The sequence below is a fragment of the Dasypus novemcinctus genome, chromosome 8 (assembly GCF_030445035.2).
Source record: "Dasypus novemcinctus isolate mDasNov1 chromosome 8, mDasNov1.1.hap2, whole genome shotgun sequence".
NCBI classification, from domain to species: Eukaryota; Metazoa; Chordata; class Mammalia; order Cingulata; family Dasypodidae; genus Dasypus; species Dasypus novemcinctus.
Window position 1 is genome coordinate 67,419,406 of NC_080680.1, and position 20,969 is coordinate 67,440,374.

At 36.5% G+C, this 20,969-nt stretch overlaps 1 protein-coding gene across 37 annotated transcripts in view; it reads right to left on the bottom strand.

Annotated features, from left to right (window-relative positions):
* Positions 1–801: 801 nt before the first annotated feature.
* Positions 802–20,969, bottom strand: part of ELAVL2 (ELAV like RNA binding protein 2) — a 137,470-nt gene continuing 117,302 nt past the window's right edge. For 15 of the 37 annotated variants that reach the window (XM_071216793.1, XM_071216772.1, XM_071216771.1 and 12 more), the window contains 4 exons: positions 15,275–15,428; positions 11,821–12,046; positions 4,135–4,173; positions 802–3,589 (listed from right to left, as the gene is read on the bottom strand). In XM_071216793.1, the coding sequence (XP_071072894.1) occupies positions 3,262–3,589; positions 4,135–4,173; positions 11,821–12,046; positions 15,275–15,428 (747 nt within the window). In that variant the 3' untranslated portion in view covers positions 802–3,261. Of the gene's footprint in view, positions 3,593–4,134; positions 4,174–11,820; positions 12,047–15,274; positions 15,429–20,969 lie in introns of all 37 variants that reach the window. The other 22 variants (XM_012526611.4, XM_071216779.1, XM_058301947.2 and 19 more) reach the window with 3 other exon arrangements.

Sequence of the window (20,969 nt, forward strand, 5' to 3'; positions counted from 1 at the left end):
TTAGAATGGCTTTTACTGAAAGAAAGCCAACAACCAAATTAAAAGAAGCTATTTAAGTATACTCAGGTTTAAAATTAAAATGTCCTGTTACTATATCAAATTTTTTAAGTTCTACAGAAGTAGAATCCCTGCATAAAAGATGAGCAAGAAATCTTTTTCTTCCCCTACAGATGTGTTAAAGATTTGTTACAAGTGTTGAACATGTAATGAAACTTGGGGTTGAAAAGAAGCATGATTTGTACACGAGCTAATAATAAACACAGCAATCCTAATCTAATGAAAACCAAGTTTCTGATTTAGAGAAGAATCCCTTGACAATCTGGCACTTGTACAAGGAAAATAGTTTCACACACCAACATTTAACCCCATGGCTAAGATACATCTTGCCAGTGAAAGGAGAATAAGAGGAAAGAGAGTAAATTATCTTTCTTCTGTTTGGTTTCTCTTTGGCTCAAGTAAATGTGTGAGGTCAATTCCCATTTGTGCAAAAGGTTGAAGGTTAAATCAGAGCTATAAAACGATGTCAGCATCCGAATTCCCAAACTTTATGACTAGCAGGTGAAAGCATGTGCTTATAAAACTTATTCATTGAGGAATATGTGAAAGTTTACTAATCAGAAGGTGTTGTTCAGTCAAAAATTTTTTGCACTTTCCACTTCAAATACCTTGCCTTTTAGAATCTTTAGCACTGCTTTCAACTAAAGTTCTGAAAGATCCTCTTTAACTCAAGAGAGCAAGTTTACTTGTTGGACTGAGCACAGGAGTTCCCCAAATGTGTACAAAGACCTACTCACCACACTGTTCTTTCCCTTCAACTTTGTTTATTGATGTACTGAACATGAAAAAGTACAAAGAATCCAAACACAAAATAAAACATGTACAGCCTCTTAAATACTCAACAGAATATATTTTCTATTCCAACAGATGTGAATTAAGTCATACTGTACAACTTCAAATAAATACCAGCCTTACATTTTATTAAGTGCTCTGATAAACACTGTAAAGTGAAGCACAATTTGCATGCCCTCTCATCAATGCCTTGGTTTGCTACAGTAGTATAGGAAAGAAGCATGTAGCTGCTGTTTTCCCACGAGGGAAACCTTATTTTTTTTTAAGTATATACATGTATTTATTTTTTAGTTTTTTTTTAGTTTTTTTTTTTTTAACGCAGAAGGTTAACTGACAATCTAAATGCACCTAAGGATATGAGAAAGTGCTAAGCCAATTGATTTCTGAATAGCATTGAGTGGGTCAGCATGAAAACTCGCTTATTCACTTTAGCACGCGCCTCACAGTATATGTACTGTACTATACTGAAAAATTTTATAACTACAATTTTAAATAATAAAAAATAAAACTCAAAGCAACTGCAAAGATAATGTACAACTATGTTATGCATAGCACATTGCCTGTTCTAAGGGGAAGCATGTGAGCATCTCAGTTTATACAAAAAGCAGGATTTAACTATATAGTTCTCAGTGCATCCTGATGAAGGCATTTTCTGCCTTCAGCTTTTTTGAAAATTTATTATAAGCTAGATGCTAATCAGAAAATATTTTGTATTTTTTAAAATTTCTTTCATACATGGTAAAGACTTATTTTATTATTTCCCCAAATAGTGGTTTAAGCATCATACAAAGTTAAATTTCAATAGCATACAGATATTTATGACTTTTGTATGAAAAATGTAAGGAAATTTGTTCAAAACCTATGGTTATACTCATTTTTTTTTTTACCACAAACATATTTATAACGAAAATGTAGCATCACCATAAACAGCTGAAGCTAGACTATCTACAGACAAAATTAGCAACAAATCTGATGCACTGTAAATTCAAGTCCTCAGGACAACAAAAGTGATTAAGCAAGACCTCAAGTAACAATGTTAATGCCATTTACAAAGGAAAAAACTGATACAAAAACATTCAAAACCTGAACATCACTTGGCATGTAAGGGAAAAAAAAATCAAATTAGCTGAAAGGTTCATAAACACAAGGTCTTATTTACATTACACAAAGCTCAGGTGTTAGCCTTGAACGTAACTTTCAAAATACCTTCAAATATATCCAACTCAGATCACTTTTGCTGATTTGCTGCAGTACAAATCATGTGCAACGTCTTTTTTCCTTAAGACAAAACAATTCTTCAAACAATACTGCAAGTACATCACTAAACACCATGAGCTCTATCTGAAGGGATTTCTTTAGGAAGAACAGATTTTTCCCCCATCTCTTGGTAATTTAAATTTCTTGCCTGCTCTTATATATTCTTTTGTAAATTTTTTTTATTTGTTTCAAAATCACAAATCAATGTGAGCCACCTACCACATAATAACCAGGATGATCAGACGCTCCACTGGTGATTACAAAAATGAAACCAGCAGTGTTTCCCCCACTGATTCTACTCCTTTCATACAAAGATCTCAAAAGTATTTTCTACATCATAAATCTTTCTAAATTTTCCAACCACTGCAAATTTCCTGGTAAATTTTAAAAGCTCACTAGGTGTCATATGAAGAGATTTCTCAAAGTATTCAAGTCAAAATATTTGTTCCAGGACCAGTAAAAAGTTTCTCCAAATTTTCTTTTTTATAAAAATAGATGCTTTTTTTAAACCCACATCAAAGAGGCTCTTATCTCTTTGGCAAGGTACTGCTTTACGAAAAGTTCTCCAGTATTCTTACAATAAGCGTTTATAATGTAGCCCCCCCCTTCCCCAACCCAAATCATAATTACAAAATAAATACTGTTTTTAACTTTATAAATAAAAATGTAAACTTCAAAATACTTTTCTTAAACGGACATAACAGCAATGCTTTTAAATGTAAACCAAACACAAAGCTAATCAGAAAAAAGGAAAAAAAGAGGGGGGGGGAAAGACACAACCAACTGAGGAATTACAACACAAAGCCTCAATATTTACTCACAGGTTCAAGGCAGTTAATGTAAAAGGAAAAGAAATGTCTTCCCTTAGCTGAAACACTTTAAAAGGTCCACCTTCTTCAAAGAAGGCAATAGAATGCAATGTGACAGGTAAAAACCCTGTACCTCTTGTCCATATTCAAACATAAAAGATATTTAAGAAGTTTTAATTCAAATACTAGCAATAAAAAATCTCACATATTTCTTAGGATGCTAAGTAGTCGTTTTATCCCCATCTCAACACTGACTTACAAAGACATTTACTAATGTATAAAGTTTCTCTTAACTTGCCTTTGTTGTATAGTTTTCATATATAAATGGACTGAGGACAAGAGCTCATTAGGCTTTGTGCGTTTTGTTTGTCTTAAAGGAGACCTGCAGTACTCTGTCTCCCAGACGATATCCATTGAGGCTAGCTATCGCCATGGCAGCCTCATCATAGTTTGTCATAGTCACAAATCCAAAACCTTTGCATTTATTGGTGTTAAAGTCACGGATGACCTTCACGTTGGTGACAGCTCCAAAAGGCCCAAACATTTGCCACAGGATACTCTCATCTGCGTCAGGAGCCAGGTTGTACACAAAAATACACCACCCTGTTCCTGGGTGCCCAGGGATATTAATTCCAGCCAAACTGGTCATTCCATCAATGGTCATTGGAGAAAACCTACTAAACAAAAGAGGAAACAAACACACACGTAAAATAAAAACAGGTTGGTTGCAGTAATATTTCTTTTCCCTTTTCTACACCAAGAATTTTAGTAATCCCCATCCCCCAACAGATCTATACAACTATTTGATGTTTCAAACAAGTCTGTGTGGCTTGCAGTGCATGCTATATTATCAAGGCATTAAGTTATGAAATGGCCAGTATATGCTGTATTGAACAATATTACCCACACAATCAATGAAATACATTTAGAGCTGGCTTTATGAATTAAGCAGGATTAGGGAAGGACTAAGACATACGTAAACATGCTATAACATTGCAATGCAATATGAAACAAATAATGGTTTTTTAAAAGACCAGGTGGCATCCAGTGGTATAAAAATGTTCCTTGAGTCAACCGTGCTTCAAAAAGAAGCTTTTCATTAGGTTGTACATGCAAAAGAAAACCCAAAAACAAACTTATGAGGGGTGATAAATATCACTTCCAAAATCAAACTAATCAATTGTGGGAAAGAATGAGTATCATGAACCTCTATCATTACCTCTTTACTCCATAAGCCATATTGAGCAGATTGTCCAACCTGCAAAACACATTTAGCAAACTTCAGTTTTTACTTTTTCCCCTTAATGTTCAAGAAAGTTGGGCTTGTTATTGCCATCTTCCAAGGGGATATGTGTATGCTAAATATCTGTGAAGTCTCAGAGTGGGTTTTTTCACATTCCTGAGAAAAAGGGTATGCACTGTCACTGGACACTAACATTCCCGATGGATACAGTGTATCTCTATAAGAGTCAATACCTTGCAGGGAAAACGGGGTGGGGTGGGCGGACAGAAAACCATAGACAGGAAATGTGGAGGTTTCCCCCTTGCAGTTCTGGAATAGTTAACATTTGGCCTCTCATCATTTGCCAGGCAAGTTCCAAGTAAATGTTCTACATGGACATATGATGTACTTCATTTTGCAGTTCATTTTTCACAACTCTATTAGTTCCTGGGGATGCTAAAGGACCTAAGACCACGTGGCTAGTAAATGGTGGGGTTGAAATGTAAACTCTGCAGTCTATGGAATTCTATACATTTCCCTTTAACCGCCCAACTTTGAAGGACTTTAATCTCTGAGAATCAGAGAGGTATAATTATAGGTAGAAAGAACCTTACAGACAACCTCGGCAAAGCCTCCCATTTCTCAGTTGTGCTCAGCTCAAGTCCAGAGAAGGAAAAAAGAAGTTTCCCTGCTCTAGTGCTCAATAAAGGCAGGAGAGTTCAGATCCTGAACCTGAGCCTACATTTTAAACTCCACCTCAGGTAGTGCAGCCCTATTTAAGATGTAAGAAGCCAGGTAGAAAACAAGCCAACGTGAGCTGCTCTTAAAATTTTTTAATGAAAGTGGTTGGGGGACTAAAAGGGTAGATATTCTTTCATACCCTTCATCCTTTGCTTATTTCAAAAATTAAAATTTATTTTACCTTTTTAAATTCTTTTTTGCTTTATCAGTTTCAAAGAGGCTATTCTGATGTCCCAAATTCCCAGTGTTTACCCACTACTTAAATTTTTTCAGAGGAAGAAAGCATAACTCAATGCACAGTAGTCCATGTAACCATCCTAATAAAGCCCAATACCCTCCAAATAAAACCCTGAATCAGTGAGGCAACATTTTAAATTTCTTTTAACACCTGTGAAAGGTAGTTTACGGAGAAAAAAACCTCTCAACCTTATAGTCTGAACTATGACATCAAATCAGGCTACGATACACATGAAAAAGCAATTCCCTTTAGTTTTATAAAATCAAAAACACATCTCTTTGGGTCTATCAGAACTGGAAAAAGAAAATTGTCTCTACACATCCCTGTTCCCCCAATCTCCACTGGGCATTTTGTTGAGTTTTGTAAAAATGAAATGAAAGGACTGAACTGATGCAATGCAAAGCGTTAAGGAAGCTGAACAGATCACAATGACAAAGGAGGCCCATCTGTTTGCCCCACTATTCTCTTAAGCTCATGGACACGTTTCACCCCTCACGGGACCAGCAAGCATGGGACACAGGCCTAGATCACCGCAGGTATATAGTAAGTATCTGTTCACTCAATAAAGGCAAATAAGTTAACAAAGGGATCTAGGCAAATTATCCTCATCTACTTAATCTAAATGAAAACCAGCAGGAAGAAGGGTTGGGTGCACCTACGTGCACTTGCATGACAAAGCACGTGTGTGAAAAGTGTACAAAAGTGGGAGGGCTTTGTTTTTTAGAGGTGATGAACACAGTCAAGGAGATCATGCCTTCAAACTCAAGAATAAAAATCACAAATCCTAATTTGTGTGCATCTTTATCTCTGATATCCCAGCCATACAATAATCTGTTATGCAAAGTTTCTTAAAATTGCTGGAATCAGCAACACAGAATGGATCTGACATGTGCTACCTGTAGAAGAGAAGAGCATTTTGAGGTCTCCTTCCAAAGTGTTAAAGGCCCAGAATGCAGAGAACACCCCCATCAATTCCTTTAAAGTAGAGGCATACCATATACACCCATTATTTGGTCCCTGGTAAGGACTGTGACACTCTGCCAAATCTGGCTTAAAACCACCACCAAAAGCCCAGTAACAGAATCTCCTGAACAAATTTTCAGTTTTTTTTTTGTTTTTTTTTTTTAAGACAGGGTAGGAAAAAACCCTGCCCCAGAAATGAATTGCAAACCTCAGAAATGAATTGCATTCCCCACTCTCTACCCCAAGAAGTCTAGGACTTTGATATGAGGTCTTCTGAGAACTCTCCCAATGGGCCCCATATTTGCTCTACTTATGAAGTTCTATATGATACCGTGGTCCTCACTGATTTCTTCACTCATCCCCCATTTTAGAGAAAATTCAATCCTTTGGAATTTAAGCCAAGTTACCCTTTTTTCAGTATGTTGGCCCCCCCTCCATCTCAACAGAGAGCAGGAAGGCAAACTGGATGCAGCAGACAAGGATAAGGTAATGCTGAATCTCCCTGCCTGGCTGAGCTGTGGGTGGGCCCCACACACCTACCCCAAGTCCAGTAGCAGCTGGCAAACTATAAATGGCAGTTATGAAAGAAAATGGCAAGCACCTCAGACACAAAGACCCACATTTCCTCACCAGGACTATACATTTCTGATGGGTCTGTCTGTAGCTCGAGAGCCATATTTTATAAATGGTTATTTTAAAATGGCAGTCTATTTTAACATGGAAACCAAGCTAGCAGTTTCCAGAGTAACCCGGAGAGTGTACATGATAATGTATCACAATTGGAGAAATATTAAAGTATCATTGAAAATAAAATATATATATATATATATGTGTTTTAACCTCTAAAGTATTTCTTATTCATTGAACATATATGCACTGCCCTGATAAGCCTAACTGTTTCTCCATGCATTCCATACTTTCCTGAGGGAAGATGGAGCATCCCTCAAAGAGAAGAGACAGGCAATGAATGGCATTTGCACCTAGCCTGGACATAATTCATTTTACAAATGCTAGGTTAAATGGATTTGGAATATTAGATTGGATAATCTATCTTTATTTAAAATAATTCCCACTTGAGGAACAGGAAGTTTACAAAACAAATTCCCTCAGAGAAAACCAGAGGAAGGAAAATACCAGTAATGGAAGCTCAGGTAAATCAGAAAAAGAAGAGCTGATTATTTCTCTGACCCTAGTACAAGCTACACTACTTAGGTCAGACACATGATAATCCAACATGTCTCACTTGAAGTCAGAAAATAAATTCAAAATTATTAAGATATTCATTTGATGATTCTTATTTTAAAGATATTATTCATTAAGACATTTGGTAACTGATATACGGAGCCAGCCTGCATGACAAGTAGTAAGACATTCGATATATTATTTATTTCATCTTTATCCTATCTATATGTACTATTTTTGATTAGGATTTATAAATTAATGAATGTAATAACAGAAGCCCATATACACATAATTCATTTAAAAAATATACACTGGGGTACATGAAACAGTCTTCTACCAATAGAAATGACAAATCAAGATTATAAGTAGGCCGTATATTGAGTAGAACCATACTAGGTGGAGCATTTCCATTTCAAAGCTAAGTATTTATAGGTAGAAAATACAGAGGAGGAGGCTGTCTAATTTTCAAAATATTAGGCTGACAGTTTTTGACGGCTACATATAAGTAAAAGGGGAAGTGTGAAAACAATTAAGGTCACAGAGGTTATTAAAGGATGAGAAAAACTCTGAACCCTACAAATAATGGTTCTCAAAACCTCTCCAAAGCACTAACAAAGACCTGCTTTGAAGTTAATCGTAAGACCATCAACATAACACTTTATCCAATTACATGGCATCATCTATCCTCCAAGAGACCGAAAAATTATTCAAAAGGATACCAGTTTCCTCCAAAAGGAAACTGTGATAAAGCAACCAGCACATGCCTTAAACACAATTCAAGTGCTGATTTTAAAGGGGGCCTTTAAAAATGTAAAAAAAGCTCATGAATGTAGGCACACAGGCCATTAGACTAGATCACACTTGATAAAATTAAAGCTGTTCCATAAGAACACATGAAAAAATTTAGCTGAAAGTTTAATTCAGATACCATGTCCCAAGAATATATTTAAGGGGCTTGAATTACACTATCCATCCAAATATATTAAGGCTTGGCTTATTCTGAAAACTGAAGTCCATTAAATAAGTGTATTTCGGCCCTGATCACATTGAAATAAGCCTTCTAATTATTCACATGAGTGAATTAAGCCTTAACCCTCACAAATTCACTTTTAAACTTAACCTTTATCACATTGCTTTTTATTTTTTTAAAAACCTTAAAAGATATGGTATACTTCATGAAGATTTAAAGTATCTTTGATTATTACAATACTTATAATTAGTATTCTCAATCTCTCTCAATGTTGTCAAGGTACTATGACAACGTAAAAACACACAGTGGGAAATTTTCTAAGTGTTTGCTGGAAAGTGACAAACTCCAAGTTATTAAGCACCATAAAGATATAGCTTAACAGGGTCAAAATATTTGTGTAAGGATCTAGACCTAAACTACATAAAAGCACAAAATGCCAACAAAATAAGCAAGACCTTAATTCAACACACATCAGGTTAAATCTGAACTCTAGGAAGAGAGGCTCTCAATTTCTTCAGTACAACTAAAGCACCAATCTAGAGAGAACACCTTCACTGAGCCCCAGGTGAATTCATAGTTTATTACTTGGGCCTAGACTGTGAAAGGAATGGGAAATGGGGTGGGGGAGACAACACCTAGGAATCTAAAGGGAGAATAAAAATCTCTCCCATTTTCTGAAATCAGTTTTCCCTTTAAACTGCTTATTCTTACTTCCCCTTTCCCCAAATTCCCTTCTAAGGGAATCAAGGAAAGGAAGAATTTCCAAGTTAATGATAACATACGTTACACTAAAGGATAAAAGCACAGAATGGACACGTTTTTTAAAGATATCAAATTTGACTACCAGGACATCCTGTAAAGCTATACCCAACCAAAAATAGAAAGCACAGAGCATGCGGGGTGGGAAGTTCAGTGGCATCAACAACAATCTAACATCTGATTCACCTACATGCCTTGCCATTTCCTCTGTCACTTCAGTTCCTCTTGCCCAATCTTCCTCAGAATTCAATCTTGATTCTAAAGAACACTGCTTTACTAAATAATCACCGTTAACACAAAAACATACCTCAAATAGGAGAACACTAAAAACTAACAATTTAAACTAATAGAGCTTTCTATTAACATCATTTTTATACCCCCCAGTTTTAAAATCCACCAGTAAGTTGCTTTTTTCTTAAAGATTTATTTTACTTATTTCTCTCCCCTTCCCCCCTCCCTCCCTGCATTGTCTGTTCTCTTGTGTCCATTCACTGTGTGTTCTTCTGTGTCCGCTTGCATTCTTGGCGGCACCCGGAACCTGTGTCTCTTTGTTGCGTCATCTTGCTTCATCAGCTCTCCATGTGTGCAGCGCCACTCCTGGGCAGATTTCCTTGCAGAGCGCACTCCTTGCACATGGGGCTCCCCTACATGGGGTCAACCCCTGCATGGCATGGCACTCCTTGTGTGTGGCAGCACTGCACATGGGTCAGCTTGCCACATGGGCTGGGAGGCTCTGGGTCTGAACCCTGAACCTCCTATATGGTAAGTGGATGCTCTATCAGTTGAGCCACATCCACTTCCCCACCAGTAAGTTTTAAAGAACTGTCCTCTATCTAAGATCTGAATTCTTCTCCAGGCCTCTGAAGTTAACCAGGCCTCTAAAGTTAACCGGATAGGCTCACCTAGGAAGCAACTGTCAAATTCCTTCACAATTGTCTGTGATAAACTTGCAAAAAATATTATTCACAGAAGAAAAACATCAGGAGCAGATGTGGCTCAAGTGGTTGTATGTATGATATTATAGTTGCGCCATTTTTCTCAGATCTCCAGACTGTCCTTCCTTGTCAGGTTTCTGGGAATGAGCACTGATTCAAGTTTTAGAATGGGTTGAAGAGCTACAGCTTACAACTCTGGTTGTTTTAAGTCAGGCCACCATTTTTCAGACTTGAGTTTTTTCATTTATAAAGTTCAAGTAGAACTTTAAATCTGTTATCCATCTAATTCAGTCCCAGGAACTCCTTACTCAGTAGCCATTGCCACACCATTTTGATCACTGCTCCAGTCTTGCTACTTATTTCAGTAACCCCTCCTAGCACTGGTTCTGGGCCTCCCCCCTCCAGGGCAGCAACAAACTCATGGCAATCAGGGTCCAGTTTAAAAGAAGCATCTTCTGCCTGTTTTCCTGCCTTATTGAGGAATCTTTTCACTACTGAGCTTTACAAAGGTACTAATGCATCCCTAACTGAATATTTTTTAATATCATGGTAAATGGACTTCCTTCATTAGTATCTTAGCAGATGTATTTAAAGATAGATGATCCATTGGCACTTGCTAAACTCAATGAATATGAAGTTAAATATGGCATTTATGGCAGAATTTTTTCTCATATCTCAAGTAACAATTTTTTTTTTTTTAAAAGGAGACATTTGATTTTATTCTGTTCAGATACCCAAATTGGCAGGGGGGTGGGGGGTACGGGCATGTATTTTAAGCTGGAAAAAACATAACTCTTTGATCTTATTAGGCTGTTTGTGGTTATATTTTTGGTAATTATTCTGATCCAAAAGGAAAATAAAATTGATATACATTTGTAAACCACCTCCCCCCAAAAAAACTAGTAGGGAGGATACATGGCATTATGGTTGCAGTACACCATATGGCCAAGTATATTGAAAAATGTCCTAGAAAATAAAAAGAGTTGCTTATGCAACCAAAAGCTCTTTGTGCTCTGTGTAACTTCTTAAAATCATTGTTCTTTTCACATACTATGACCCTCTGATTGGTTGTTATCCCAGGATTAAAATAAGGCTTTAAAAAATACCGATTCCTGTCAAATGAGCTAAAATGATTTCTTTGGGTACAGACACACTGCACCCCTCTATGGACTAAACAGGGTTCAGCAAACTACTGCCCACAGACCAAATCCAGACTGCAACTGGTTTTAGTATAGCCCAGGAGCTAAGAGTGTGTCTTAATATTAAAGAAGTTGCTGAAAATAAAAGACCAATATGAAACAGAGTCAGTCCCCAACAAAGCCTAAAATATTTACTACCTGACCCTTTACAGAGAACGTTTACAGACCCCTGGACTATATGGAATAAAAACTGAAAAAGTGGAGAGAGACCCAGATACAGTTAAGGAGACTCCGGCATTCTTTACACAGATGAGGGTTTCCTCATCTTCAACACTACTGGTGTTTTGGATCCAATAATCTGCCACTAGTGGGAATTGTCCTGTATATCACAGGATGTTCAGCAGCATCTGTGTCCTCTATCCACTAGAGGCCAACAGCACTCTACCCCTGCCTTTCTCCAGTTACGCCAACCAAAAATATCTCCAGACTCTGCCAAATGTCTCCTGGGGGAAAAATATTCCCACAGTTGAGAACCACTGTAAGTTATTATCCTTTGGTACCCATCCTCAGTGTTCAAAGAAAACCTTATTTTCCAAGCAGGGTTTCTCTGCATCCATAGGAAAAAGAAATTAATAATGAACAAAACCAAAACAAAACAGAGATCCCTACAAATAACTGTCAATAAAAGTACTAGATAATGAATGCCTGAGAGTTCTCTGAGTTTAGTAGCTAGGCACAAGAATGGACCAGACTTACCTAAAACGCTGTGCCTGCTGAGCTAGCGGTCCTGGATACCTTCTGTTGGGAGACTGGTACAGCTGGGAAAGGATGGCCTGGTTGGTTTTTTGGCTTGGATTATTAGCAAACTTTACAGTGATTGGCTCTGTGGCACCAGGAGGTTTCTGGCCATTTAGGCCTTTGATAGCTTCTTCTGCCTCAATCCGCTTGTCAAATCGAATAAACCCTACACCCCTTGATATGCCTATGGTAGATGCAGGTGAGGATATGGGAAAGGAAAGGTGGAAGGAAGAGGAGAGGGGGAAGAGAAGAAAGGACAAATTAAATTTTCCTTCTCAAGAGCATGTTTTCAACTACATATAACATTTGTCACAAAATTATACTGGGAGTAAAGTTTACCTTAAACTACTAGCAATTCAGTCTAGAACCACATTTTTTTTTTTTAGTTTCTTAGTGTATGAAGTCCCCTGTACAATTTGAGTAACTATTACCACATGTTCACCAATAAGCCAACCATGAATTATGAGAAGAGAAAGTACACAAGTATGCCTTTCTCTCTCATACACACTCTCTTTAAGCATGTTTGAATTCCATTTTTCAAACTGTGCAAGTGGACAAGGACAAGCAACTCAGATACAAGGGGCAGAGCAGTTCTCTTTTTGTAACAAGGAGAACACAATCGGGCACTTACTAAAAAGGATAAAAAGCTATGCTAAAAATACATGCACTGTGGTAGAAAAATATTTCAGCTAAAATTTTAAATAATAAATTCAGTTTAACATTTTTGGACAGGACATGGAACCTTTAAGAAAATGTCTGAAGAGGATTTTCTGGTTCCCTGAAGCTCTCTCACTGCTTCCCTAAAGCTCTTGCATTGCTTCTAGCTATCTATACTCTACTATAGAAGTAATATTCTATTGAGAAAGAGAGGTAAAAGACGATCTGTTATTTTAAAAGTTAAAAAGTCAAGTATCAAAACTCTCTAGTCTCAGCAGCATTATTTTGGCTATGGTATGCCAACCCCTGCCCCACACTCCCCTCGCTTCAAAAGACAAGAATGAAAAAGCAAAGCAATGGCCAAGGACCCTTCTGCTGAGGAGAAATGTTAACAGTAAACCCAACTCATTTCATTTAATTAGCTTGAACCAGCTAGTCAGGTGTCCACAGCTGGTCACTGTAAGATAAATATTGCAGGGATATGCTTTCTTGGCAAGCAAATTGATAGCAAGCAGTACCAGTTTGGGACTTGAAGTTAGACAGGGCTAGAGGATTCAGAGTATACTAATGAAGGGAAAAATTAGGTTTCTCTGAAGAAGGCATGCTGAGAAACAGCACATGACCATCATGATTTATAAAGAAATGAAGGTCTACTTGCTTTACATTTAAGTATAAATTCAATGGCTTAGAATTTTATTCTAAGGTATATATGGTATTTTTCCATTTCTGCTTTCTCAGACACTCCTCATCACTTTACCTTTCCTATTTAAGTGATATCCATTGCACATTATTACTATCTGATAATCTGATAGCTGAATTTTTAAAATTTCAGGTTTTTAGTTTTCATTTCTGCTAGAGATAAATTTTGAAAGCCATTAAGTATAAAAATGAAATGAGGCAATGACGGCAAATATATCTTTTTGGTTATCTATAAGAGTTCCTATTAAGAGTATATTAATAACAACTAGGATTTAAATCTTCCATTAGAAAGCATTAGATTACCAATAAAACTGCCTGTACACAGCGGTCCACAAACTTGAGCATGCATCAGAATAACCTGAAGGGCTTGATAAACTGTCACCTTCCCACAGTTTTATTCAGTGGAACTGGGTTGCAGTCCAAGAATCTGCATTTCTAGAAGAAAACAACTGATGTTGCAGGAACAAGGACAACACCTGAGAACGACTGGCTATACCAGGTGGTGGTAAGCTAAGTCCACCTATAAACCTAGGCACCTGAAATGGACTTGAAGTTAAGAGACGGGCTTTCTGTACCAGCAGTGAAATCCACTCACTTCATCAAGTTCTCATTAAGAAAGAATGATTTAAGAAAAGAATTACATGAACAAAATAAAAGGGCATTTTTGTTGCTTGAAAAGAATATATCTGGATTGCTAAACTTGGATTTACTATTTAATCCCACTAGCAGTTTGAAAGATATGATTATGAAATATTTAAAAAAAAGTGATAAAAGAAAAATAAATAACAAATATTCACTAATGCAGCTGAGAAAGACTGTATTGTATGTACTCTCACTTAACTATATTTTCTCAATACAGCAAAACCTACAGGCCATTCTCCCAAGCACATATATGATGGTAAACATTTCCTTACCACAACTCTAACGGTGATACCTCTTATGAAGCCAAATACATAGGAACTTAACAAGGGCTGCATCCAATAAACTTAAATTAACTTAATCTATTTTACTCGAAGAATTAAAAACTTGGCCTGAAGTTTTATTCTGTGGCTAATCCATTACTTTCCTTAAAATAAACTTTTGGATATCATAATATACAATGTATCTCCAGTGATGATGTACTTTTAAGAGAGAGAGAGAGAGAGAGAAAGGAAAGGAGAATGAATGAAACCCAAAGAAAGGAGAAAAATGACCACACACACATACATACATATGTATATATATTTAAAAAGCCCACAAAATCCTAATGTTTGTTTAGTTGTGTGTGTATATATATAAATATATACATATACACACATATATATGGCTCTACAGGTGATTTTTTTCCCCCTTCTTACCATGTTTCTATATTTTCAAAATGTTTTAACATGAACTTGTATTACTTATGCAATAGAAGTATACCTGTAATTCATGTCTAAAAATCCATAATCAAATCTGTATTATTAGCTGTCCTTTAACTAAAATGCTATGGTAGAAGAACTCCCTTAGGTATAAACTTTTTAATAAATATGCTTGGCTTCTCGTTTTGGTTTTGTTAAAATTACAACAGGTGTATATAAATTTTTAACATTCAAAAGTTCATATACATGCCTGTACAACACAGCATGAACTTAGAAAACAGCCTTAACAGCAATTACCAGCTTTGATGCAGTATAATCCTCCCCAGAAGAACTAGCTGCATAGTGCTGCATTAAACTTTGCTTTTTTGTTTTCCTAACAAAAATAAGATTGTTTATTATACTTTGGAAGGAGGATGGGGGCTATTCTCACACAGCGGCTTGGAAATGAAGATTATAGCATCTGTAAATTTATTACAAGCCATGAAACAGGCTTCAAACCTGCACCTTCAGGGTGGAAATGACTCAAGCTCACTCACTACACCCCGCAATCTATTTTTGTCCATGCATATTTATGAACAATTCCAGCAGAAATTGCATTTTCTGGCCCACATATACTTTTGATGTGCTCTAGAGGCAAGACTGCTGTGTTGGAAGGCAGAATATTTCAGAATCTGCAAGTGGGAGAGAGTGACTGTCCCGGGAAGGAGCCTACTTACCAGTGACCTGGTCAACAAGAATACGAGAAGTAATAATACGTCCATATTGTGAAAAAAGCTGTTCCAACTCCTTCTGGGTCATAGTTTTCGGAAGTCCACTGACATATAGATTTGCATCTCTGATAGAAGCTGAACTTGGGCGAGCATAGGACACCTAGAAAAGGGAAGTAAAATTAAATGTTATTGAATAGTCACCTCCCTTCAGAAACTCAAAAGGCAGCCTTCGTTAGTAGCTTTTCTATAAGGAGCATATACACAACGATGTTTAAAGCAAGCCTGGCTCTAACTTCTTTATTCGTTTTGGATGAAATTCTAGAAAAATGGGTAATGCCATTTCCCTGGGTGGAGAGGCATGAGTATTCACCCCCGGCGCAGCACTTTCCAAGGCAATAGGCTATCCTCAGTGGGGCCAACACCCCAAATTAGAGACTTAGGCCCAATCATTACAAGCTTGAGGATTCTAAATTAATCAGATGCATATTGTGACCCATTTTTTACCCTTTTCCATCTAAGGCACACTTACAAAAACTTAACACCATTATCAGTACGTCCTTTTGATGTATTCCAAAATAAATTACTTGGCTTCTATAAATTCCCAGAAACTTAAATACATGTCTCCATTTATCCCTTGTCCATTAACTTATGTTCACAAACCTTTTTAACCTCAATTTTTAAAGGTTTTAAGTTCTTTTACTACCATTTTATGTATCCTTTTTCAAGCTTACAATCTTTGGACACTGCAGAAGTATCCAAAATTCTACAGAATGGAACACAAAATAAGTCTGCATGTATCTGTTTATAATCTCCAGTCTTTTGTAAACTCCTTGAAGGAAGGAACTCCATCTGTCTCACTCACGACTGTGTGTTCACTCTCTAGTCACTGCCTAGTATGTTAAGATTATCTGCTGGGTAAAAGCCTAACCAGTACCCCATTAACTCTGGTGCACAGCAGCATATAGGACAGCTCATCAACTCATTTAGATTCCTTGCCTAGATTATAATTGATGGATCTTTGCCTAGAAACCACCTTGGCCAATTTTTAGATAATTCTGAGTTTCATCAACTTCCTGACTACATGGCTCTTTAGTTTTAACTGTAAGCTCTTCTGGACTAGCCAACTGCATGCACAAAATTTCACTATACACTCCATGTTCCAATAATTCATAATACTGGCCAATGGTTCTAACTCTGGGATTGACTTCTATGGTACAGTTGATAATGACTACTCCTGCCAACTCATTTTATCTGTGTCAACTTTTAATCCAGTTCATTGACTGCTACAAAAATAATTTTTTAAAAAGTATTTTCCAGTTCATACTATTTAAACAGCTTTGGGTATGAAACACCAAATATCTTTTCTCTATGGTTTATGCCTACTGGTCCCTGCAATATCACTTTTTTCTCCCCCGTCACACACACACAAAAAGAAAAAAAGAAACCAGGTTTTTTTTCTACCTCTCCTCCTGCCCCCCCCCCCCCCGCCCCCATTGCTTTTGCTGTGCGTCTATTCACTGTGTGATCTTCTGTATCTATTTCTCTTTTTGTCTTCTCTTCTCATCATTCTCCTCTCTGGAATTCAATCCTGGGGATCTCTGATGTGGAGAGGTTCCCTGTCTATTGTGCCACCTCAGTTCCTGGTCTCTGCTGTGCTTCGCCTTGACTCTCCCCTTCATCTATCTTTTGTTGTGTCATCATCTTGTTGTGTGATTTTACATAACTTTATAGAGGTCTTGCGATTCTATTACCTCTACCCAAGTAGCATTAACATTTAATATTCCTACCCTTTATTTAACTAGATCTTTTTAACCTTGTTCCAAAGATTAAAAGGTCAATTCTTATTACTTACAGCTTTCATATTTTCAATTTGCCTACTTGCTAAAGTTTCATTTTGTAGCCCCCAAATCAATACTCATGGCACTTTCACAGTCATTTGTGGACATGAACAGAACAGTGAAAAATTTCAGTCACTCAATGTGCATGTTCCTAGCTGAGGTCAAAAGAGGCAATACTCTACTTCTTTGTTTCAGCTCCATACTAAAACCAAGTATCTTTTTCACAATATATTTAGTGCCACTTTTTCGCATTTTTTTGTGCTTTTTGTTGGTGATTTCATTGTTTAGTATGGCCCAGGTGTAGTGCTGAAGTGCTGTCTAGTATTACTCAGAAAGGCTGTGATGTGCCTTACAGAGAGAAGGCATTGTCAGACATGAGGTTACAGTGCTGTTGGCCTTGAGTTCAATGTTCGTGAATCAATATAATTAAATAATGTGTCTTTAAGCAGAACCACACATTAAACAAGGTCATATATTGATCAGCTGACAAAAATGTTGTGACCAGAGGCTTACAGGGACCTAACCTGTATTTCTTTTAGGAGCAATGGTTCAGTACTCATTAATTCAGTGTTCATGGCAATTTTAATAGGACATCACTCCTGTAAATCAAAAGTTTGGAAATCACCTTAGCACAGTTCTGTCCAACAAAAATAAGGAATTTGGAAAAGTGGTAGAGATAAGTAAACTATTGACACACTCTACTCTTCTTTATGCCTAAACACTTAGGAAAAATGAAGACTGAATAACTTAAATGTAAATGCAAAATAAGAAATGAAGGACAATTTTAATTGAAGACCAAAATAACTTATATGGAACCTAGTCTTGAGATTACTACAAACAGATTTAACATGAAGCCCCTAAGTTATATATATACATTCAGTAATGTAAACATATAAATACCCAGTTTCTTTTCTAGAACACAAGTCTCAATTATCTGGGAAAGCTAAAAACACTACTGTTTGGATCCCTATAGGTATCTGGATCTCAACTACTTCATTTCAGTGACAGGGAGCTCTTAGTAAGTTAGATGCTGTTCTGCTCTGGATCATGCAATTATTATTTTGAATGTTACTCCATTGAGCCATCCCTATGGGCAAGAGGCTAAGCATCTTCACATTCTCAAAGGAGGCTAACTTCCAATGACTGATGAAGCAGGATGGGAGAGGCAGGTAGCCTCTACAATGAGCTCAAGCATGGCATGAAGCAGCATAGCAGTGGTTAAAGGTGGGACAATTAGACTGCCTGGACTCAAACTAGATCCAATTCATTACAGACTCCATGAACTTGGGCAAATTCTTTAAGCCTATTTCCTTATAAATGCACTTTCTTTGCCTGGCTATTAGGAAAATTAAATAAAATAATCCATAATCCATTTTAAATGCTTAGTACAGAGACTGAAAACTTAGGTGGTTACAATATAAATATTATTTACCTCTGCATGTATCTGAGAAAGTAGGTAAAGACCTAAATCATTAAAAAGTTGAGAGTAACCCGAATCCATTAAAGTGTTCCAGAATAATTTACTCATGCAGTGACATTCACTGCTTTGTGCACTTCAGATGAGTGTGGGTGGAGTGTTTTTAAAAAGTTATTCTAAAATATATTTAAGGAAAATGGATTTATATTTAGTGCTTATATAAAAGCCTTGAAAATATACTTGGGTTAGTTATATCTTGTCCCCCCCACTCCCCCTCCCCACACCCATTCTTCAGTTCACATTGCTTCTTTAATTACCAGCCACATTCAAAGAACTCCAAGAATCTGTTACACATCTTCCAAAAACAGTATTTTTCAGTAACTTTGTCAAAGAACCAGATTTTTCATTAACTTAGGCAGGAAAGAGATGATTAGATTGCATATAAACTCACAGTGGTAACAAACAAGGTTTACATTTAACATTTATGGGCTTATGAGACTGTACCTTTTTCAAAGAAGCATACTCAAGTATGGCATTTTGTTTGTGCCTCACAATAATCCTGTGAGATATGTAGGACATATCTTAGTATTTTACAGCTGAGGAAACAGGCACAAATAAAGTAAATAATGTGACTAAGTATATATACAACTAGCACTGGATTCTGGATTTAAACTCAAATCATCTGACTCCAGATTCTTGTCTTCTCACCCAGTTTTCCTTCTACAACACCACACTAAGTAAGTAGCTTATCTGTTCATTCAGCCAGAGTTTGGAATGAATAAAATGAATTTTGGCTGGGTTTTCTGTTTGTTTGTTTTAATGTGTTTGCCAAGAGTTTTACTACACATGTACGAATGTGTGTGCATGCTGGTTACTATTTTGTTTCTTTATTAGAGTTGTATGTTTACAGAACAATCATGCATAAAATACAGGATTTCCATATATCATCCCACCACCAATACCTTGCATTAGTGTGGAACATTTGTTAACAACTGATGATAGCACATTTATATAATTGTACTATTAAAAGTCCACGGTTTAACTTAGAGTTCACTGTGTAGTGTAGTTCATGGATTAAAAAAAAAATTTATATATAATCTAACAGTTATCCTTTTAATAATATTGAGAGATATATTTATATCAGAGCTGTTAGTTATGTACAGGGTTGTGACCAGTTTCTTTTTTAAAAAGCACATAAACAGTGAAATCAAGTATAGACAACAGAAAATAGGATGGTACTAGAAATTATTGTAAAATCCAAAGTTGTTTTATTTCACTTTCATTTGAGACTTTTTTAAAAACTTTCCTTAGGAAAGGCCACTGACAGATTAACTGGAGAAATTATACATCATAAAGAGGATTTTGAAAGTAGCTTAATTAATTACTTTCTAATTCTTAGAATGTAATTAAATGAGCAATGCTCTCTCTTCCAGGAAATAAAGATCTAAAGAAGGTCAAATCTCTCCCATATATCATGCCTCACCCCTACGCCTTTATTAAAAGTTCAGGAGATTAAAGTAGCCTCCTTCCTCCTGCTCCTCCTCCATAAAGGATGTTTCTGTAGTCAGCATCATCTTTTCTGGGAAAACCGTTCTTCTTTCATCTCAAGGGATTATGAACAGAAAATGTACTTAGACCAAAGTAGGAAGAAGATTTGCAGTGGGATAAAGACTTGCACTTCGGAGATTCATATTAGTTTGCAGATCAAATTTGTATATCTGACAATGACCAGTGACCTCTTTGCATTTTTATTTTTCTAAAGATTTGGAGCTAAAAAAGGCACCTTGCTTTAATACTCACCTAGAGAACCACACTATCTTCAGCCTCAAAGTGTTAAGTCTATCTTTAGGGTGCTCCAAGACTAAGATCCCTTGGAGAAGACCGAAGTGAAGCTTTGCTTTATGCAAAATTCTTTATTAGAAATACTTCAGTACAATGAACTTCCAAGCATATGCCCCAGTGGGGTCAAAATTAGCTTCTTTCTTCACCATATACAAACTGTTCTCCAAACTTCATTCACTGGATTAATAGCTGGGTTTAGATTTTAAATTTCACTGCCATTTAAACAGGTGAATATTTAATGCCTGAGGAGCAAGGTTATGAAACGTCAAAACTACTATGAAGGATCTAATTTAAGAGGCAGCTGGAGAGACTGCAATTTAAATATTTAAAGATGATACAGGGAATACAACACTGAACACCAATCTACTCCAAAGATAGCAATTTAAAACTCAGGTTTATTCTGAAATTTTGCACAACCCTACAAGTGATATAATAAACAAAGACAAGCAATACTGAGATTACTGGAAGGGAGAGTAAAAGAAGCAATTAGGAATACCAGGCAAACCAATGGTTTCTCAAATTGTTTTTTCACAAATGAAATTAGACTGGACAAAATAGATATAAAAATAGATTTATCAAAGTAATTAGGTTTGGAAAGAGGAGT